Consider the following 22,895-nt stretch of genomic DNA (forward strand, 5'->3'; position numbering starts at 1 on the left):
TTTCTTTCCTCCCCCAGCTCCAAGAAGATGACACAGCTCAAAATAAAAATTAGGTATATTCTCGTAAAGTCAAGTGAGCCATGACATATGAGCTCTTATTGTGAGCACACAGGATGGTGGCATCTTTCTAAGGTTTTTTTTATTTTCCCAGCAATCAGTACAACCAAGTCATCGTTATAAGGCATCGCCCTCTTTTGCCCACCCCCCCAGCACCAGGTGTGGCCACTAGCCTATATGAAGGCCCAAAATTGTGTGTTCCTTTCTGCTCTGACAATGGCATGCCCATTCGTGCGAGATGTGGTGGATGAAGAAGCACTTGTGCTGAGGAGAGCCTTCAGGCGAGAAAGGGTCTTCAGGGACCGGTTGGACCCACTGGCCTTCCCTGATGACCATCTATATGAAAGATACAGGTTTTCTGCAGATGGCATCAGGTATCTATGCAGACTACTGGGTCCCAGGATTAAGCACCGCACTGCACGGAGCCATGCACTGAGTGTGGAGCAAATGGTTTGTGTGGCCTTGCGCTTTTTTGCTAGTGGAGCCTTCCTGTACTCAGTGGGGGATGCAGAACAGCTGAACAAGGCCACAATTTGCCGCACAATAAGGAGTGTGTGTCTGGCTATCAAAGCATTAGCAGATGTCTTCATCTCCTTCCCTGGCCACAGAAGACTCTGTGACATCAAAGAGGAGTTCTATAGGATTGCAGGTAAGAGGATCTACAAATTACAGGACAACTGTTAACACATAGTAGGATACTCATTACTTTGTGTGACAGGTTTCCCCAATGTCATTGGTGCAGTGGACTGCACACACATAAGGATAAAAGCCCCCTCAGGTGCCCATGAGGCCGATTTTGTGAATAGGAAATCCTTTCACAGCATTAATGTTCAGGTGAACATAACTTTTTGATATTGTCCATTGACGAACACTCTGCATTGCCAGTGATGTGCATTGATTGGTGTAATATTCCTCATCTTATGATTTCAGATGGTCTGCAATGCTGACTGTGTGATCAGCAATGTTGTGGCAAAATGGCCTGGCTCAGTCCATGACTCCAGAATCTTTCGGGCCTCTGAAATCTATCAGTGCCTATCACAAGGTAAGCCACACAACCCCTATTTATAACCATCATGGCTGTGTCAAGAATATCACTGTGTTTATGAGGTAGTAATGATGAGATTTTGTGTTGACAGGTGAATTCTCTGGTGTGTTGCTGGGAGACAGGGGGTATGGCTGCCAGCCTTTTCTCCTGACACCTTTCACAGACCCCCAGGAAGCACAGCAGGCCTACAACCATGCCCATGCCAGGACCAGGGCCAGAGTTGAAATGACCTTTGGCCTCCTGAAGGCACGCTTTCACTGCCTTCACAAATTAAGGGTCAGCCCTGTTAGGGCATGTGATATTACTGTGGCTTGTGCTGTCCTCCACAATGTGGCCTGCCTGAGGAAGGAGAGGGCCCCCAGAGTGCCACCAGCCATGGACTGGGACAATCCGGCAATCTTCCCTGATGACGACAGTGGTCGGCTGCTGAGGGACCAATATGTGTTGAATTATTTTAGTTAGTATGTGTGCTTTCAATTTTGGTTAAATATGTCCTGCGGTGGCAGAGGAATTTGGGTTTTTTTGGGTTCGTTTTTTGACGAATTTGGCCTCTTATGATGTTTGTGCGGTATACTGTGTGTAATACAAGGCTGCAGGGAGGCTACTGCATCCATTCATTTGTCTGTTCAGTTGATGTGTATGGATTTGTCCTGCATTTATTTTAGTGTGCAGACATGCAGGGTGTGTTATATACAGACCTTTGAATGTGTATGTATCATTTTGTATAATATGCTTGGATTCTGTGCTTTCCATCTTGTAGAGTCACTGTGACTTCAGTTTCGAAAGGAGCTGATGGTTTACCTGCTTTGTTTTGTCCTTATTCAATAAAGGAACATAATGTTACACATTGTGTTTTTATATTCATATGGAATGTGTATTTGTTTATATGACAGAGTACTAGGGCCACACTGAAGAAAAAGGATAAAGTCATACATTTATGAGGCTGGTTCTTTCTGCAGAAAAGCTACATATTGTTTTTACAGTTTTGATACTTGTGATACTTAATATTCTGGCACATCAGCATGTCTTTGTTTATGAAACCATACTGAAGTACAATTTCACGAAATGCCCCACATCTGTCATTTTAACAACTGTCCTCCTTTAAAACAACTGGTTACAATATTATGACTTGTGTTTTTTCCCCCTCTGTGGCCCTAATATTCTATCATTTTATATATAGCCTTATAGTCTATGGGAAACTGTAAATTATCTAATGATAGCAACATCATCTAAAAATCATTTTTTATCCAAAATCATTGAAATTAATGATCACAAACGTTTAAATAATAACAGTGGGTCTAGTTATATGTGATAACAATGTATAGTGAGCAGTGAAATAACTATTGGTTTCCATTTGTGGTGACTGCTGACTGACATTAGGGATGAGATTAAATAGATCCTGGAAGAATAAATAAATCTCAGAATAAATCTCCATGGTAATTTATACCATAACATATCCTCCTGCCCCCTATCCATCTTTAGTGCAACCGGATTACGGATCAATTGAGCCAGGATCACCAAGATATCCTGGCTTAATCCCTTATCCTAGTTTTGTGCAACAGGCCCCTGGACTATCAACACAAACACACAGGTACCTCAGACTCCTGGACTATCAACAACATGTGGGAAGTAGTGGGAGCTGGGAAGACACAATAGTCATCTGTGTTAGTTACCTTGTCTGTCCTGCCAGAGGGTTGGTTACCTTGTCTGTCCTGTGAGAGGGTTGGTTACCTTGTCTGTCCTGTTAGAGGGTTGGTTACCTTGTCTGTCCTGTGAGAGGGTTGGTTACCTTGTCTGTCCTGTTAGAGGGTTGGTTACCTTGTCTGTCCTGTGAGAGGGTTGGTTACCTTGTCTGTCCTGTTAGAGGGTTGGTTACCTTGTCTGTCCTGTGAGAGGGTTGGTTACCTTGTCTGTCCTGTTAGAGGGTTGGTTACCTTGTCTGTCCTGTGAGAGGGTTGGTTACCTTGTCTGTCCTGCCAGAGGGTTGGTTACCTTGTCTGTCCTGTTAGAGGGTTGGTTACCTTGTCTGTCCTGTTAGAGGGTTGGTTACCTTGTCTGTCCTGTTAGAGGGTTGGTTACCTTGTCAGTCTGTCCTGCCAGAGGGTTGGTTACCTTGTCTGTCCTGTTAGAGGGTTGGTTACCTTGTCTGTCCTGTTAGAGGGTTGGTTACCTTGTCAGTCTGTCCTGCCAGAGGGTTGGTTACCTTGTCTGTCCTGTTAGAGGGTTGGTTACCTTGTCTGTCCTGTTAGAGGGTTGGTTACCTTGTCTGTCCTGTTAGAGGGTTGGTTACCTTGTCAGTCTGTCCTGCCAGAGGGTTGGTTACCTTGTCTGTCCTGTTAGAGGGTTGGTTACCTTGTCTGTCCTGTTAGAGGGTTGGTTACCTTGTCTGTCCTGTTAGAGGGTTGGTTACCTTGTCTGTCCTGTTAGAGGGTTGGTTACCTTGTCTGTCCTGTTAGAGGGTTGGTTACCTTGTCTGTCCTGTTAGAGGGTTGGTTACCTTGTCAGTCTGTCCTGTCAGAGGGTTGGTTACCTTGTCTGTCCTGTTAGAGGGTTGGTTACCTTGTCAGTCTGTCCTGTGAGAGGGTTAGTTACCTTGTCAGTCTGTCCTGTCAGAGGGTTGGTTACCTTGTCTGTCCTGTTAGAGGGTTGGTTACCTTGTCAGTCTGTCCTGTGAGAGGGTTGGTTACCTTGTCAGTCTGTCCTGCCAGAGGGTTAGTTACCTTGTCAGTGCGTCCTGCCAGAGGGTTGGTTACCTTGTCAGTCTGTCCTGCCAGAGGGTTAGTTACCTTGTCAGTCTGTCCTGCCAGAGGGTTAGTTACCTTGTCAGTCTGTCCTGTTAGAGGGTTGGTTACCTTGTCAGTCTGTCCTGTTAGAGGGTTGGTTACCTTGTCAGTCTGTCCTGTTAGAGGGTTAGTTACCTTGTCAGTCTGTCCTGTTAGAGGATTGGTTACCTTGTCAGTCTGTCCTGTTAGAGGGTTGGTTACCTTGTCAGTCTGTCCTGTGGGAGGGTTGGTTACCTTGTCAGTCTGTCCTGCCAGAGGGTTGGTTACCTTGTCAGTCTGTCCTGCCAGAGGGTTGGTTACCTTGTCAGTCTGTCCTGCCAGAGGGTTGGTTACCTTGTCAGTCTGTCCTGCCAGAGGGTTAGTTACCTTGTCAGTCTGTCCTGCCAGAGGGTTGGTTACCTTGTCAGTGCGTCCTGCCAGAGGGTTGGTTACCTTGTCAGTCTGTCCTGCCAGAGGGTTGGTTACCTTGTCAGTGCGTCCTGTTAGAGGGTTGGTTACCTTGTCAGTCTGTCCTGCCAGAGGGTTGGTTACCTTGTCAGTCTGTCCTGCCAGAGGGTTGGTTACCTTGTCAGTGCGTCCTGCCAGAGGGTTAGTTACCTTGTCAGTCTGTCCTGCCAGAGGGTTAGTTACCTTGTCAGTCTGTCCTGCCAGAGGGTTGGTTACCTTGTCAGTCTGTCCTGCCAGAGGGTTGGTTACCTTGTCAGTCTGTCCTGTTAGAGGGTTGGTTACCTTGTCAGTCTGTCCTGCCAGAGGGTTAGTTACCTTGTCAGTGCGTCCTGCCAGAGGGTTGTTTACCTTGTCAGTCTGTCCTGCCAGAGGGTTAGTTACCTTGTCAGTCTGTCCTGCCAGAGGGTTGGTTACCTTGTCAGTGCGTCCTGCCAGAGGGTTGGTTACCTTGTCAGTGCATCCTGCCAGAGGGTTGGTTACCTTGTCAGTCTGTCCTGCCAGAGGGTTAGTTACCTTGTCAGTCTGTCCTGCCAGAGGGTTGGTTACCTTGTCAGTGCGTCCTGCCAGAGGGTTGGTTACCTTGTCAGTGCGTCCTGCCAGAGGGTTCCTGGTGTCTGGCGTGGAGAACAGTGCCCCCAGGTGGTCATCCTGGATGGGCTCCTGACCCACACTGCTCAGAGCAAAGTGCTGCAGGAACCTGTTGGAACACAGCAGCATTAGGAAGCATGTTGGGGGGGTTCAATGGGAGAACAACTTGGGCTATTGGCAGGCAGGGTGGGACATCTATACATATATACTACCGTTCAAAAGTTTGAGGTCACTTAGAAATATCCTTGTTTTTGAAAGAAAATCTAGTTTTTTTGTCCATTGAAATAACATCAAATTGATCAGAAATACAGTGTAGACATTGTTAATGTGGTAAATGAATATTGTAGCTGAAAACGGCAGATTTTTAATGGAATATCTACTGAGGCCCATCATCAGCAACCATCACTCCTGTGTTCCAATGGCACGTTGTGTTAGCTACTACAACTTTATCATTTTAAAAGGCTAATTGATCATTAGAAAACCCTTTTGCAATTATGTTAGCACAGCTGAAAACTGTTGTCCTGATTAAAGAAGCAATAAAACTGGCCTTTAGACTAGTTGAGTATCTGGAGCATCAGCATTTGTGGGTTCGATTACAGGCTCAAAATGGCCAGAAACAAAGGACTTTCTTCTGAAACTCGTCAGTCTATTCTTGTTCTGAAAAATGAAGGCTATTCCATGCGAGAAATTGCCAAGAAACTGACGATCTCGTATAACGCTGTGTACTACTCCCTTCACAGAACAGCACAAACTGGCTCTAAGAAAGAGGAGGTGGAGGCCCCGGTGCACAACTGAGCAAGAGGACAAGTACATTAGAGTGTCTAGTTTGAGAAACAGACGCCTCACAAGTCCTCAACTGGCAGATTCATTAAATAGTACCTGCAAAACACCAGTCTCAACGTCAACAGCGAAGAGGCGACTCCGGGATGCTGGCCTTCTAGGCAGAGTTCCTCTGTCCAGTGTCTGGGTTATTTTGCCCATCTTAATATTTTATTGGCCATATGGCTTTTTCTTTGCAATTCTGCCTAGAAGGCCAACATCCCGGAGTCACCTCTTCACTGCTGACGTAGAATGATAAACTTGGATTAGCTAACACAACGTGCCATTGGATCACAGGAGTGATGGTTGCTGATAATGGGCCTCTGTTCACCTATGTAGATATTCCATTAAAATAAACAGCTGTTTCCAAGTACAATAGCCATTTACAACATTAACAATATCTACAATGTATTTCTGATCAATGTAATGTTATTTTAATGAACAAAAAAATGTGCTTTTCTTTCAAAAACAAGGACATTTCGAAGTGACCCCAAACTTTTGAACGGTAGTGTATGTGTATATATATTAGAGGTCGACCGAGTAATATGCATGGCCGATTAATTAGGACCGATTTCAAGTTTTCATAACACTTGGTAATCTGCATTTTTGGACACCGATCACAAACTCCAAAAAGTTCTGGGACACTGTAAAGTCCATGGAGAATAAGAGCACCTCCTCCCAGCTGCCCACTGCACTAAGGATAGGAAACACTGTCACCACCGATAAATCCACGATAATTGAGAATTTCAATAAGCATTTTTCTACGGCTGGCCATGCTTTCCACCTGGCTACCCCTACCCCGGTCAACAGCACTGCACCCCGCACAGCAACTCACCCAAGCCTTCCCCATTTCTCCTTCTCCCAAATCCAGTCAGCTGATGTTCTGAAAGAGCTGCAAAATCTGGACCAATACAATTCAGCCGGGCTAGACAATCTGGACCCTCTCTTTCTAAAATTATCTGCCGAAATTGTTGCAACCCCTATTACTAGCCTGTTCAACCTCTCTTTCGTATCGTCTGAGATCCCTGAAGATTGGAAAGCAGCCGCGGTCATCCCCCTCTTCAAAGAGGGAGACACTCTAGACCCAAACTGCTACAGACCTATATCTATCATACCCTGCCTTTCTAAGGTCTTCGAAAGCCAAGTTAACAAACAGATTACAGACCATTTCGAATCCCACCGTACCTTCTCCGCTATGCAATCTGGTTTCAGAGCTGGTCATGGGTGCACCTCAGCCACGCTCAAGGTCCTAAACGATATCCTAACCGCCATCGATAAGAAACAATATTGTGCAGCCGTATTCATCAACCTGGCCAAGGCTTTCGACTCTGTCAATCATCACATCCTCATCGGCAGATTCGATAGCCTTGGTTTCTGAAATGACTGCCTCGCCTGGTTCACCAACTACTTCTCTGATAGAGTTCAGTGTGTCAAATCGGAGGGCCTGTTGTCCGGGCCTCTGGCTGTCTCTATGGGGGTGCCACAGGGTTCAATTCTTGGACCGACTCTCTTCTCTGTATACATCAATGATGTCGCTCTTGCTGCTGGTGAGTCTCTGATCCACCTCTACGCAGACGACACCATTCTGTATACTTCTGGCCCTTCTTTGGACACTGTGTTAACAACCCTCCAGACGAGTTTCAATGCCATACAACTCTCCTTCCGTGGCCTCCAATTGCTCTTAAATACAAGTAAAACTAAATGCATACTCTTCAACCGATCGCTGCCTGCACCTGCCCGCCCATCCAGCATCACTACTCTGGACGGTTCTGACTTAGAATATGTGGACAACTACAAATACCTAGGTGTCTGGTTAGACTGTAAACTCTCCTTCCAGACTCACATCAAACATCTCCAATCCAAAGTTAAATCTAGAATTGGCTTCCTATTTCGCAACAAAGCATCCTTCACTCATGCTGCCAAACATACCCCTGTAAAACTGACCATCCTACCGATCCTCGACTTCGGCGATGTCATTTACAAAAATTTACAAAATAGCCTCCAATACCCTACTCAATAAATTGGATGCAGTCTATCACAGTGCCATCCGTTTTGTCACCAAAGCCCCATATACTACCCACCACTGCGACCTGTACGCTCTCGTTGGCTGGCCCTCGCTTCATACTAGTCACCAAACCCACTGGCTCCATGTCATCTACAAGACCCTGCTAGGTAAAGTCCCCCCTTATCTCAGCTCGCTGGTCACCATAGCAGCACCCACCTGTAGCACGCGCTCCAGCAGGTATATCTCTCTGGTCACCCCCAAAACCAATTCATTCTTTGGCCACCTCTCCTTCCAGTTCTCTGCTGCCAATGAACTACAAAAATCTCTGAAACTGGAAACACTTATCTCCCTCACTAGCTTTAAGCACCAGCTGTCAGAGCAGCTCACAGATTACTGTACCTGTACATAGCCCATCTATAATTTAGCCCAAACAACTACCTCTTCCCCTACTGTATTTATTTATTTATTTTGCTCCTTTGCACCCCATTATTTCTATCTTTACTTTGCACATTCTTCCACTGCAAATCTACCATTCCAGTGTTTTACTTGCTATATTGTATTTACTTCGCCACCATGGCCTATTTATTGCCTTACCTCCCTTATCTCACCTCACTTGCTCACATTGTATATAGACTTATTTTTCTACTGTATTATTGACTGTATGTTTGTTTTATTCCATGTGTAACTCTGTGTTGTTGTATGTGTCGAACTGCTTTGCTTTATCTTGAACTTGTTCTCAACTTGCCTGGTTAAATTAAAAAAATAAAAAAATAAAATGATTTAATTTATGTATTATATTGAGTTAAAATAAAAGTGTTCATTCAGTATTGTTGTAACTGTCATTTAAAAAAAATATATATATATTTGTATTAATTGGCTGATTAATCGTATCGGCTTTTTTGGTCCTCCAATAATCGGTATTGAAAAATCATAATCGGTCAACCTCATATATATATATATACAGTGGGGCAAAAAAGTATTTAGTCAGCCACCAATTGTGCAAGTTCTCCCACTTAAAAATATGAGAGAGGCCTGTAATTTTCATCATAGGTACACTTCAACTATGACAGACAAAATGAGAAGAAAAAAAAATCCAGAAAATCACATTGTAGGATTTTTAATGAATTTATTTGCAAATTATGGTGGAAAATAAGTATTTGGTCAATAACAAAAGTTTATCTCAATACTTTGTTATATACCCTTTGTTGGCAATGACAGAGGTCAAACGTTTTCTGTAAGTCTTCACAAGGTTTTCACACACTGTTGCTGGTATTTTGGCCCATTCCTCCATGCAGATCTCCTCTAGAGCAGTGATGTTTTGGGGCTGTTGCTGGGCAACACGGACTTTCAACTCCCTCCAAAGATTTTCTATGGGGTTGAGATCTGGAGACTGGCTAGGCCACTCCAGGACCTTGAAATGCTTCTTACAAAGCCACTCCTTCGTTGCCCGGGCGGTGTGTTTGGGATCATTGTCATGCTGAAAGACCCAGCCACGTTTCATCTTCAATGCCCTTGCTAATGGAAGGAGGTTTTCACTCAAAATCTCACGATACATGGCCCCATTCATTCTTTCCTTTACACGGATCAGTCGTCCTGGTCCCTTTGCAGAAAAACAGCCCCAAAGCATGATGTTTCCACCCCCATGCTTCACAGTAGGTATGGTGTTCTTTGGATGCAACTCAGCATTCTTTGTCCTCCAAACACGACGAGTTGAGTTTTAACCAAAAAGTTATATTTTGGTTTCATCTGACCATATGACATTCTCCCAATCTTCTTCTGGATCATCCAAATGCTCTCTAGCAAACTTCAGACGGGCCTGGACATGTACTGGCTTAAGCAGTGGGACACGTCTTGCACTGCAGGATTTGAGTCCCTGGCGGCGTAGTGTGTTACTGATGGTAGGCTTTGTTACTTTGGTCCCAGCTCTCTGCAGGTCATTCACTAGGTCCCCCCGTGTGGTTCTGCGATTTTTGCTCACCGTTCTTGTGATCATTTTCACCCCACGGGGTGAGATCTTGCGTGGAGCCCCAGATCGAGGGAGATTATCAGTGGTCTTGTACAGTGGGGAGAACAAGTATTTGATACACTGCCGATTTTGCAGGTTTTCCTACTTACAAAGCATGTAGAGGTCTGTAATTTTTATCATAGGTACACTTCAACTGTGAGAGACGGAATCTAAAACAAAAATCCCGAAAATCACATTGTATGATTTTTAAGTAATTAATTAGCATTTTATTGCATGACATAAGTATTTGATACATCAGAAAAGCAGAACTTAATATTTGGTACTGAATCCTTTGTTTGCAATTACAGAGATCATACGTTTCCTGTAGTTCTTGACCAGGTTTGCACACACTGCAGCAGGGATTTTGGCCCACTCCTCCATACAGACCTTCTCCAGATCCTTCAGGTTTCGGGGCTGTCGCTGGGCAATACGGACTTTCAGCTCCCTCCAAAGATTTTCTATTGGGTTCAGGTCTGGAGACTGGCTAGGCCACTCCAGGACCTTGAGATACTTCTTACGGAGCCACTCCTTAGTTGCCCTGGCTGTGTGTTTCGGGTCGTTGTCATGCTGGAAGACCCAGCCACGACCCATCATCAATGCTCTTACTGAGGGAAGGAGGTTGTTGGCTAAGATCTCGCAATACATGGCCCCATCCATCCTCCCCTCAATACGGTGCAGTCGTCCTGTCCCCTTTGCAGAAAAGCATCCCCAAAGAATGATGTTTCCACCTCCATGCTTCACGGTTGGGATGGTGTTCTTGGGGTTGTACTCATCCTTCTTCTTCCTCCAAACACGGCGAGTGGAGTTTAGACCAAAAAGCTCTATTTTTGAATCATCAGACCACATGACCTTCTCCCATTCCTCCTCTGGATCATCCAGATGGTCATTGGCAAACTTCAGACGGGCCTGGACATGCGCCTGCTTGAGCAGGGGGACCTTGTGTGCGCTGCAGGATTTTAATCCATGACGGCGTAGTGTGTTACTAATGGTTTTCTTTGAGACTGTGGTCCCAGCTCTCTTCAGGTCATTGACCAGGTCCTGCCGTGTAGTTCTGGGCTGATCCCTCACCTTCCTCATGATCATTGATGCCCCACGAGGTGAGATCTTGCATGGAGCCCCAGACCGAGGGTGATTGACCATCATCTTGAACTTCTTCTATTTTCTTCTATTTTCTAATAATTGCGCCAACAGTTGTTGCCTTCTCACCAAGCTGCTTGCCTATTGTCCTGTAGCCCATCCCAGCCTTGTGCAGGTCTACAATTTTATCCCTGATGTCCTTACACAGCTCTCTGGTCTTGGCCATTGTGGAGAGGTTGGAGTCTGTTTGATTGAGTGTGTGGACAGGTGTCTTTTATACAGGTAACGAGTTCAAACAGGTGCAGTTAATACAGGTAATGAGTGGAGAACAGGAGGGCTTCTTAAAGAAAAACTAACAGGTCTGTGAGAGCCGGAATTCTTACTGGTTGGTAGGTGATCAAATACTTATGTCATGCAATAAAATGCAAATGAATTACTTAAAAATCATACAATGTGATTTTCTGGATTTTTGTTTTAGATTCCGTCTCTCACAGTTGAAGTGTACCTATGATAAAAATTACAGACCTCTACATGCTTTGTAAGTAGGAAAACCTGCAAAATCGGCAGTGTATCAAATACTTGTTCTCCCCACTGTATGTCTTCCATTTCCTAATAATTGCTCCCACAGTTGATTTCTTCAAACCAAGCTGCTTACCTATTGCAGATTCAGTCTTCCCAGCCTGGTGCAGGTCTACAATTTTGTTTCTGGTGTCCTTTGACACCTCTTTGGTCTTGGCCATAGTGGAGTTTGGAGTGTGACTGTTTGAGGTTGTGGACAGGTGTTTTTTATACTGATAACAAGTTCAAACAGGTGCCATTAACAGGTAACGAGTGAGGACAGAGGAGCCTCTTAAAGAAGGTCTGTGAGAGCCAGAAATCTTGCTTGTTTGTAGGTGACCAAATACTTATTTTCCACCATAATTTAAATCCTACAATGTGATTTTCTGGATTTTTTTTTCTCATTTTGTCTGTCATAATTGAAGTGTACCTATGATGAAAATTACAGGCCTCTCTCATCTTTTTAAGTGGGAGAACTTGCACAATTGGTGGCTGACTAAATACTTTTTTGCCCCACTGTATATATATACACAGTTGTAGTCGATAGTTTACATAGGTTGGAGTCATTAAAACTCATTATTCAACCACTACACAACTTCACTTATAATTCACTGTATCACAATTCCAGTGGGTCAGAAGTTTACATACACTAAGTTGACTGTGCCTTTAAACAGCTTGGAAAATTCCAGAAAATGATGTCATGGCTTTAGAAGCTTCTGATAGGCTAATTGAAATAATTTGTGTCAATTGGAGGTGTACCTGTGGATGTATTTCAAGGCCTACCTTCAAACTCAGTGCCTCTTTGCTTGACATGATGGGAAAATCAACAGAAATGAGCCAAGACCTCAGAAAAAAAATGGTAGACCTCCACAAGTCTGGTTCCTCCTTGGGAGCAATTTCCAAATGCCTGAAGGTACCACGTTCATCTGTACAAACAATAGTACGCAAGTATAAACACCATGGGACCACGCAGCCGTCATACCGCTCAGGAAGGAGACACATTCTGTCTCCTAGAGATGAACGTACTTTGGTGCGAAAGTGCAAATCAATCCCAGAACAACAGCAAAGGACCTTGTGAAGATGCTGGGGGAAACATGTACAAAAGTATCTATATTCACAGTAAAACGAGTCCTATATCGACATAACTTGAAAGGCTGCTCAGCAAGGACGAAGCCACTGCTCCAAAACCGCCATAAAAAAGACAGACTACGATTTGCACATGGGGACAAAGATTGTACTTTTTGGAGAAATGACCTCTGGTCTGATGAAACAAAAATAGAACTGTTTGGCTATAATGACCATCGTTATGTTTGGAGGAAAAAGGGGGAGGCTTGCAAGCCGAAGAACACCATCCCAACCATGAAGCATGGGGGTGGCAGCATCATGTTGTGGGGGTGCTTTGCTGCAGGAGGGACTGGTGCACTTCACAAAATAGATGGCATCATGAGGGCGGAAAATTATGTGGATATATTGAAGCAACATCTCAAGACATCAGTTAAAGTTAAAGCTTGGTCGCAAATGGGTCTTCCAAATGGACAATGACCACAAGCATACTTCCAAAGTTGTGGCAAAATGGCTTAAGGACAACAACGTCAAGGTATTGGAGTGGCCATCACAAAGCCCTGACCTCAATCCTATAGAACATTTGTGGGCAGAGCTGAAAAAGCGTGTGCGAGCAAAGAGGCCTACAAACCTGACTCAGTTACACCAGCTCTGTCAGGAGGAATTGGCCAAAATTCACCCAACTTATTGTGGGAAGCTTGTGGAAGGCTACCCGAAACGTTTGACCCAAGTTAAACAATTTAAAGGCAATGCTACCAAATACTAATTGAGTGTATTGTAAACTTCTGACCCACTGGGAATGTGATGAAAGAAATAAAAGCTGAAATAAATCATTCTCTCTACTATTATTCTGACATTTCACATTCTTAAAATAAAGTGGTGATCCTTACTGACCTAAAACAGGGGATTGTTACTAGGATTAAATGTCAGGAATTGTGAAAATTATGTGGATATATTGAAGCAACATCTCAAGACATCAGTTAAAGTTAAAGCTTGGTCGCAAATGGGTCTTCCAAATGGACAATGACCACAAGCATACTTCCAAAGTTGTGGCAAAATGGCTTAAGGACAACAAAGTCAAGGTATTGGAGTGGCCATCACAAAGCCCTGACCTCAATCCTATAGAACATTTGTGGGCAGAGCTGAAAAAGCGTGTGCGAGCAAAGAGGCCTACAAACCTGACTCAGTTACACCAGCTCTGTCAGGAGGAATTGGCCAAAATTCACCCAACTTATTGTGGGAAGCTTGTGGAAGGCTACCCGAAACGTTTGACCCAAGTTAAACAATTTAAAGGCAATGCTACCAAATACTAATTGAGTGTATTGTAAACTTCTGACCCACTGGGAATGTGATGAAAGAAATAAAAGCTGAAATAAATCATTCTCTCTACTACTATTCTGACATTTCACATTCTTAAAATAAAGTGGTGATCCTTACTGACCTAAAACAGGGGATTGTTACTAGGATTAAATGTCAGGAATTGTGAAAAATGTAGTTTAAATGTATTTGGCTGAGGTGTATGTAAACTTCCGACTTCAACTGTATGTATGTATGTATGTATGTATGTATGTATCCATACACACTTTCTCTGATTGGACACGTGCAAGTTTCTAGTCAAAATGATTGGCTGCTTAACATTACAAAACATGTGCATGCCTTTTCAGTAAATATGCCTCATAAAATGTTTTGTGGCTGGTAAAGTTTGGACACCCACTGGCCACTGCGGCTGTTAATTTCCCACCCTTCTGGCAGGTGTGATACATACGGCGACAGCCTGTTGCCTTCACAAGGGGAGTAGGTATAAGTACATTTTATAGAATTTTTTTTTATTTTTTTTATTTTACCCCCCTTTTCGTGGTATCCAATCGCTAGTAATTACTATCTTGTCTCATCGCTACAACTCCCGTACGGGCTCGGGAGAGACGAAGGTCGAAAGTCATGCGTCCTCCGAAGCACAACCCAACCAAGCCGCACTTTAACACAGCGCGCCTCCAACCCGGAAGCCAGCCACACCAATGTGTCGGAGGAAACACCGTGCACCTGGCCCCCTCGGTTAGCGCGCACTGCGCCCGGCCCGCCACAGGAGTCGCTGGAGCGCGATGAGACAAGGATATCCCTACCGGCCAAACCCTCCCTAACCCGGATGACGCTGGGCCAATTGTGCGTCGCCCCAAGTATGTTTTATTTAACATTTATTTAATTAGACAAGTCCGTTAAGAACACATTCTTATTTACAATGAAGGCCTACCCCGGCCAAACCCTCCCCTAACCCGAACAACACTGGGCCAATTGTGTGCCGCCCTATGTGACTCCCGATCAGTGCCGGTTGTGATACAGCCCAGGATCGAACCAGGGTCTGTAGTGCCTTAGACCGCAGCGCCACTCGGGAGCCTACATGTCCTGTTCTGGTAGCTGGGGGTATGAGGCCGTCCGACTGCCTCTATGTGGTAGGTAGTGTATACTAGGTAGTGTATACATACATCTCCTGTTCTGGTAGCTGGGAGTATGAGGCCTTCAGGCTGCCTCTATGTGGTAGGTAGTGTATACTAGGTAGTGTATACTAGGTAGTGTATACATACATCTCCTGTTCTGGTAGCTGGGGGTATGAGGCCTTCAGGCTGCCTCTATGTGGTAGGTAGTGTATACTAGGTAGTGTATACTAGGTAGTGTATACATACATCTCCTGTTCTGGTAGCTGGGGGTATGAGGCCTTCAGGCTGCCTCTATGTGGTAGGTAGTGTATACTAGGTAGTGTATACTAGGTAGTGTATACATACATCTCCTGTTCTGGTAGCTGGGAGTATGAGGCCTTCAGGCTGCCTCTGCGTTTGGCCACAGGGGGAGCGTGGCAGTCATGCAGCCACTGCAGTCTGGAGTGCCTTGAGGGACAACATGGATCATCAACATTACTCCTAATATTGACAGATCAAAGTCAGATCACATAGACGTCGTAGAGTAAGTGCCAGTTCGTTGCTGTGACTCACATGTTCCTCTGATCCCAGGTCAGCTGTTCTCTGTCCACCAGCTGCAGAGAGAGTCCAGAGTTTGACCCCTGCCACACTGGTAACACCTGCAACCACAACACAACACCTAAACAACCACAATACAACACCTAAACTCCCACAATACAACACCTAAACAACCACAATACAACACCTAAACAACCACAATACAACACTTAAACAACCACAATACAACACCTAAACAACCACAATACAACACCCAAACAACCACAATACAACACCCAAACAACCACAATACAACACCTAAACAACCAGAATACAACACCTAAACAACCACAATACAACACCTAAACACCCACAATACAACACCTAAACACCCACAATACAACACCTAAACAACAACAATACAACACCTAAACAACCACAATACAACACCTAAACACCCACAATACAACACCTAAACACCCACAATAAAAACACCTAAACAACCACAATACAACACCTAAACAACCACAATACAACACCTAAACAACCACAATACAATACAACACCTAAACAACAACAATACAATACAACACCGAAACAACAACAATACAACACCTAAACAACCACAATACAGCACTTAAACAACCACAACAAAACACCTAAACAACAACAATACAACACCTAAACAACCACAATACAACACCCAAACAACCACAATACAACACCTAAACAACCACAATACAACACCTAAACAACCACAATACAACACCTAAACAACAACAACACAACACCTAAACAACAACAACAAAACACCTAAACAACCACAACACACCACCTAAACAACCACAACACACCACCTAAACAACCACAATACAACACCTAAACAACCACAACACCTAAACAACACAACACCTAAACAACCACAATACAACACCTAAACAACCACAACACACCACCTAAACAACCACAATACAACACCTAAACAACCACAACACCTAAACAACACAACACCTAAACAACCACAATACAACACCTAAACAACCACAACAAAACAACCACAACAAAACACCTAAACAACCACAATACAACACCTAAACAACAACAATACAACACCTAAACAACCACAATACAACACCTAAACAACAACAATACAACACCTAAACAACAACAATACAACACTTAAACAACAACAATACAACACCTAAACAACCACAATACAACACCTAAACAACCACAATACAACACCTAAACAACCACAATACAACACCTAAACAACCACAATACAACACCTAAACAACCACAATACAACACCTAAACAACCACAATACACCACCTAAACAACCACAACACACCACCTAAACAACCACAATACAACACCTAAACAACCACAACACCTAAACAACACAACACCTAAACAACCACAATACAACACCTAAACAACCACAACAAAACAACCACAACAAAACACCTAAACAACCACAATACAACACCTAAACAACAACAATACAACACCTAAACAACCACAATACAACACCTAAACAACAACAATACAACACCTAAACAACAACAATACAACACTTAAACAACAACAATACAACACCTAAACAACAACAATACAACACCTAAACAACAACAATACAACACCTAAACAACCACAATACAACACCTAAACAACCACAATACAACACCTAAACAACCACAATACAACACCTAAACAACCACAATACAACACCTAAACAACCACAATACAACACCTAAACAACAACAACACAACACCTAAACAACCACAATACAACACCTAAACAACAACAACAAAACACCTAAACAACAACAACAAAACACCTAAACAACAACAATACAACACCTAAACAACAACAACACAACACCTAAACAACCACAATACAACACCTAAACAACAACAATACAACACCTAAACAACCACAATACAACACCAATACAACACCTAAACAACACCAATACAACAACAACAATACAACAGATAAACAACCACAACAAAACACCTAAACAACCACAACAAAACACCTAAACAACCACAATACAACACCTAAACAACCACAATACAACACCTAAACAACCACAATACAACACCTAAACAACCACAATACAACACCTAAACAACCACAATACAACACCTAAACAACCACAATACAACACCTAAACAACCACAACACAACACCTAAACAACCACAATACAACACCTAAACAACCACAACACCTAAACAACACAACACCTAAACAACCACAATACAACACCTAAACAACAACAATACAACACCTAAACAACAACAATACAACACCTAAACAACAACAATACAACACTTAAACAACAACAATACAACACCTAAACAACAACAATACAACACCTAAACAACAACAATACAACACCTAAACAACCACAATACAACACCTAAACAACCACAATACAACACCTAAACAACCACAATACAACACCTAAACAACCACAATACAACACCTAAACAACCACAATACAACACCTAAACAACCACAATACAACACCTAAACAACAACAACACAACACCTAAACAACCACAATACAACACCTAAACAACAACAACAAAACACCTAAACAACAACAATACAACACCTAAACAACAACAACACAACACCTAAACAACCACAATACAACACCTAAACAACAACAATACAACACCTAAACAACCACAATACAACACCAATACAACACCTAAACAACACCAATACAACAACAACAATACAACAGATAAACAACCACAACAAAACACCTAAACAACCACAACAAAACACCTAAACAACCACAATACAACACCTAAACAACACCTAAACAACCACAATACAACACCTAAACAACCACAATACAACACCTAAACAACCACAATACAACACCTAAACAACCACAATACAACACCTAAACAACCACAATACAACACCTAAACAACAACAATACAACACCTAAACAACCACAATACAACACCTAAACAACCACGTTACAACACCTAAACAACCACAATACAACACTTAAACAACCACAATACAACACCTAAACAACAACAATACAACACCTAAACAACAACAATACAACACTTAAACAACCACATTACAACACCTAAACAACCACAATACAACACCTAACCTAACACAGAACCTTCTACAACACACGATCTGTCAGTATAAGGCTCTGTGACTGACTGACCTGTTAGTAGAAGGCTCTGTGACTGACTGACCTGTTAGTAGAAGGCTCTGTGACTGACTGACCTATTAGTAGAAGGCTCGGTGACTGACTGACTGACTGACTGACCTGTGAGTAGAAGGCTCGGTGACTGACCTGTGAGTAGAAGGCTCTGTGACTGACTGACCTGTGAGTAGAAGGCTCTGTGACTGACTGACCTGTTAGTAGAAGGCTCTGTGACTGACTGACCTGTTAGTAGAAGGCTCTGTGACTGACTGACCTGTTAGTAGAAGGCTCTGTGACTGACTGACCTGTTAGTAGAAGGCTCTGTGACTGACTGACCTGTTAGTAGAAGGCTCTGTGACTGACTGACCTGTTAGTAGAAGGCTCTGTGACTGACTGACATGTTAGTAGAAGGCTCTGTGACTGACTGACTGACCTATTAGTAGAAGGCTCGGTGACTGACTGACTGACTGACTGACCTGTGAGTAGAAGGCTCGGTGACTGACCTGTGAGTAGAAGGCTCTGTGACTGACTGACCTGTGAGTAGAAGGCTCTGTGACTGACTGACCTGTGAGTAGAAGGCTCTGTGACTGACTGACCTGTTAGTAGAAGGCTCTGTGACTGACTGACATGTTAGTAGAAGGCTCTGTGACTGACTGACCTGTTAGTAGAAGGCTCTGTGACTGACTGACCTGTTAGTAGAAGGCTCTGTGACTGACTGACTGACCTATTAGTAGAAGGCTCGGTGACTGACTGACTGACTGACTGACCTGTTAGTAGAAGGCTCTGTGACTGACTGACATGTTAGTAGAAGGCTCTGTGACTGACTGACTGACCTGTTAGTAGAAGGCTCGGTGACTGACTGACTGACTGACTGACCTGTTAGTAGAAGGCTCTGTGACTGACTGACCTGTTAGTAGAAGGCTCTGTGACTGACTGACCTGTTAGTAGAAGGCTCTGTGACTGACTGACATGTTAGTAGAAGGCTCTGTGACTGACTGACTGACCTGTTAGTAGAAGGCTCGGTGACTGACCTGTGAGTAGAAGGCTCGGTGACTCTGTGAGCGTGGCTGGAGGCCGAAGACCAAACAGTGGTCGTCACTGTGGAGAGGGAAGGGCAGGTGGGACAGCAGAGCAGCTTCATACTGTACAAACAGAGCTGCCACCACGCTCGACGAGTCCTGGCGGACACAGATGACAGACACAGAGAGATAAGGAGTCCTGGCGGACACAGATGACAGACACAGAGAGATAAGGAGTCCTGGCGGACACAGATGACAGACACAGAGAGATAAGGAGTCCTGGCGGACACAGATGACAGACACAGAGAGATAAGGAGTCCTGGCGGACACAGATGACAGACACAGAGAGATAAGGAGTCCTGGCGGACACAGAGGACAGACACAGAGAGATAAGGAGTCCTGGCGGACAGATGACAGACACAGAGAGATAAGGAGTCCTGGCGGACACAGATGACAGACACAGAGAGATAAGGAGTCCTGGCGGACACAGATGACAGACACAGAGAGATAAGGAGTCCTGGCGGACACAGATGGCAGACACAGAGAGATAAGGAGTCCTGGCGGACACAGATGACAGACACAGAGAGATAAGGAGTCCTGGCGGACACAGATGGCAGACACAGAGAGATAAGGAGTCCTGGCGGACACAGATGGCAGACACAGAGAGATAAGGAGTCCTGGCGGACACAGATGACAGACACAGAGAGATAAGGAGTCCTGGAGGACACAGATGACAGACACAGAGAGATAAGGAGTCCTGGCGGACACAGATGACAGACACAGAGAGATAAGGAGTCCTGGCGGACACAGATGACAGACACAGAGAGATAAGGAGTCCTGGAGGACACAGATGACAGACACAGAGAGATAAGGAGTCCTGGCGGACACAGATGACAGACACAGAGAGATAAGGGGGACAGTACAGAAATGTATAACAACCGCACAGACAGAAAAGGCACAGTAACAATAACAGAACCATGGTTGGTCCGACATAGCACCCTATTCTCACACAACACCCACACACATACGCATACGAACAACACACATTCATCATATGCTGCTGCTAGTCTGTTCTTTATTTTACTCTTATTATCTATCCTGATGTCTTTACCCCGCCTTCATGTACATATCTACCTCTAATACCTTATTATTATCTATCCTGATGCCTAGTCACCTAAACTGGGATATGCTTAACACCCCGACTGTCCTACAATCTGACCTAGATGCCCTCAATCTCACACAAATGATCAAGGAACCTACCAGGTACAACCCTAAATCTGTAACCATGGGCACCCTCATAGATATCATCCTGACCAACTTGCCCTCTAAATACATCTCTGCTGTTTTCAACCAGGATCTCAGCGATCACTGCCTCATTGCCTACACCCTTTATTGGTCCGCGGTCAAACGACCACCCCTCATCACTGTCAAACACTCCCTAAAACACTTCTGCATGCAGGCCTTTCTAATCGACCTGGCCCGGGTAGCCCTGAAGGATATTAACCACATTCCGTCAGTAGAAGATGTCTGGTTATTGTTCTTTAAAAGTGCTTTCCTCACCATCTTAAATAAGCATGCCCCTTTCAAAAAAAAATTAACTAAGAACAGATATAGCCCTTGGTTCACTCCAGACCTGACTGCCCTTGACCAGCACAAAAACATCCTGTGGCGTACTGCACTAGCATCGAATAGTGCCCGTGATATTAAACTTTTCAGGGAAGTCAGAACCATTATACAGTAGTATAGTCAGTTAGGAAAGCAAAGGCTAGTTTATTCAAACAGAAATTTGCATCCTGCAACACTAATTCCAAAAAGTTCTGGGACACTAAAGTCCATGGAGAATAAGAACACCTCCTCCCAGCTGCCCACTGCACTGAGGCTAGGAAACACTGTCACCACCGATAAATCCACGATAATCGAGAATTTCAATGAGCATTTCTCTACGGCTAGCCATGCTTTCCACATGGCTAACCCAACCCCGGCCAACAGCTCGGCACCCCCCGCAGTAACTGGCCCAAGCCCCCCCGCTTCTCCTTCACCCAAATCCAGACAGCCGATGTTCTGAAAGAGCTGCAAAATCTGGATCCCTACAAATCAGCTGGGCTAGACAATCTGGACCCTCTCTTTCTAAAACTATTCGTCGCCATTGTTGCAACCCCTGTAACTAGTCTGTTCAACCTCTCTTTCGTATCGTCTGAGAACCCTAAAGATTGGAAAGCTGCCGCGGTCATCCCCCTCTTCAAAGAGTGAGACACTCTAGACCCAAACTGCTACAGACCTATATCTATCCTACCCTGCCTTTCTAAGGTCTTCGAAAGCCAAGTTAACAAAGAGATCACCGACCATTTCGAATCCCACCGTACCTTCTCCGCTATGCAATCTGGTTTCAGAGCTGGTCACGGGTGCACCTCAGCCACACTTAAGATCCTAAACGATATAACTGCCATCAATAAAAGACAGTACTGTGCAGCCGTCTTCATCGACCTAATGGTGTTGATGTGAGCCATGACCAGCCTTTCAAAGCATTTCATGGCTACAGACGTGAGTGCTACGGGTCGGTAATCATTTAGGCAGGTTACCTTGGTGTTCTTGGGCACAGGGACTATGGTGGTCTGCTTGAAACATGTTGGTATTACAAACTCAGTCAGGAACAGGTTGAAAATGTCAGTGAAGACACTTGTCAGTTGGTCAGCGCATGCTCAGAGTACACATCCTGGTCACCCATTTGGCCCTGCGGCCTTGTGAATGTTGACCTGTTTAAAGGTCTTACTCACATTGTCTATGGAGAGCGTGATCACACAGTATTCCAGAACAGCTGGTGCTCTCATGCATGTTTCAGTTTCACTTGCCTCGAAGCGAGCATAGAAGTAGTTTAGCTCGTCTGGGTAGGTTCGTGTCACTGAGCAGCTCGTGGCTGTGCTTCCCTTTGTAGTCTATAAGGGTTTACAAGTCCTGCCACATCCGACGAGCGTCAGAGCCGGTGTAGTACGATTCGATCTTAGTCCTGTATTGACGCTTTGCCTGTTTGATGGTTCGTCGGAGGGCGTAGTGGGATTTCTTATAAGCTTCCGGGTTAGAGTCCCACTCCTTGAAAGCGGCAGCTCTACCCTTTAGGGGCGGAAGGTTAGAGCGTTGGGCCAGTAACCGAAAGGTTGCTAGATCGAATCCCCGAGCTGACAAGGTAAAAATCTGTCGTTCTGCCCCTGAACAAGGCAGTTAACCCACTGTTCCTAGGCCGTCATTGTACATAATAATTTGTTCTTAACTGACTTGCCTAGTTAAAATAAAT

At 44.3% G+C, this 22,895-nt stretch overlaps 2 protein-coding genes across 3 annotated transcripts in view; one reads left to right on the plus strand and one right to left on the minus strand.

Moving 5' to 3' along the window:
* The window catches only part of dnaaf9 (dynein axonemal assembly factor 9), a 126,554-nt gene that overhangs the window by 48,311 nt on the left and 55,348 nt on the right, over positions 1–22,895 (minus strand). The window contains exons 21-24 of the mRNA XM_071382351.1: positions 19,619–19,765; positions 15,431–15,516; positions 15,224–15,325; positions 4,912–5,029 (exon numbers count right to left, since the gene is read on the minus strand). Of these exons, the coding sequence (XP_071238452.1) occupies positions 4,912–5,029; positions 15,224–15,325; positions 15,431–15,516; positions 19,619–19,765 (453 nt within the window). The remainder of the gene's footprint in view (positions 1–4,911; positions 5,030–15,223; positions 15,326–15,430; positions 15,517–19,618; positions 19,766–22,895) is intronic.
* LOC139563570 (putative nuclease HARBI1) lies at positions 22–2,427 on the plus strand. 2 transcript variants are annotated; one of them, XM_071382352.1, is made up of 3 exons: positions 22–706; positions 988–1,099; positions 1,194–2,427. In XM_071382352.1, exons 1-3 carry the CDS (start codon positions 638–640, stop codon positions 1,562–1,564), a joined length of 552 nt encoding a protein of 183 aa, XP_071238453.1. In that variant the 5' UTR covers positions 22–637; the 3' UTR covers positions 1,565–2,427. The 2 variants fall into 2 exon arrangements, 1 of the variants encoding a protein (XP_071238453.1); XR_011672588.1 differs by lacking the exon at positions 22–706 and adding an exon at positions 718–891.

This window comes from Salvelinus alpinus, chromosome 34 (genome assembly GCF_045679555.1).
Source record: "Salvelinus alpinus chromosome 34, SLU_Salpinus.1, whole genome shotgun sequence".
NCBI classification, from domain to species: domain Eukaryota; kingdom Metazoa; phylum Chordata; class Actinopteri; order Salmoniformes; family Salmonidae; genus Salvelinus; species Salvelinus alpinus.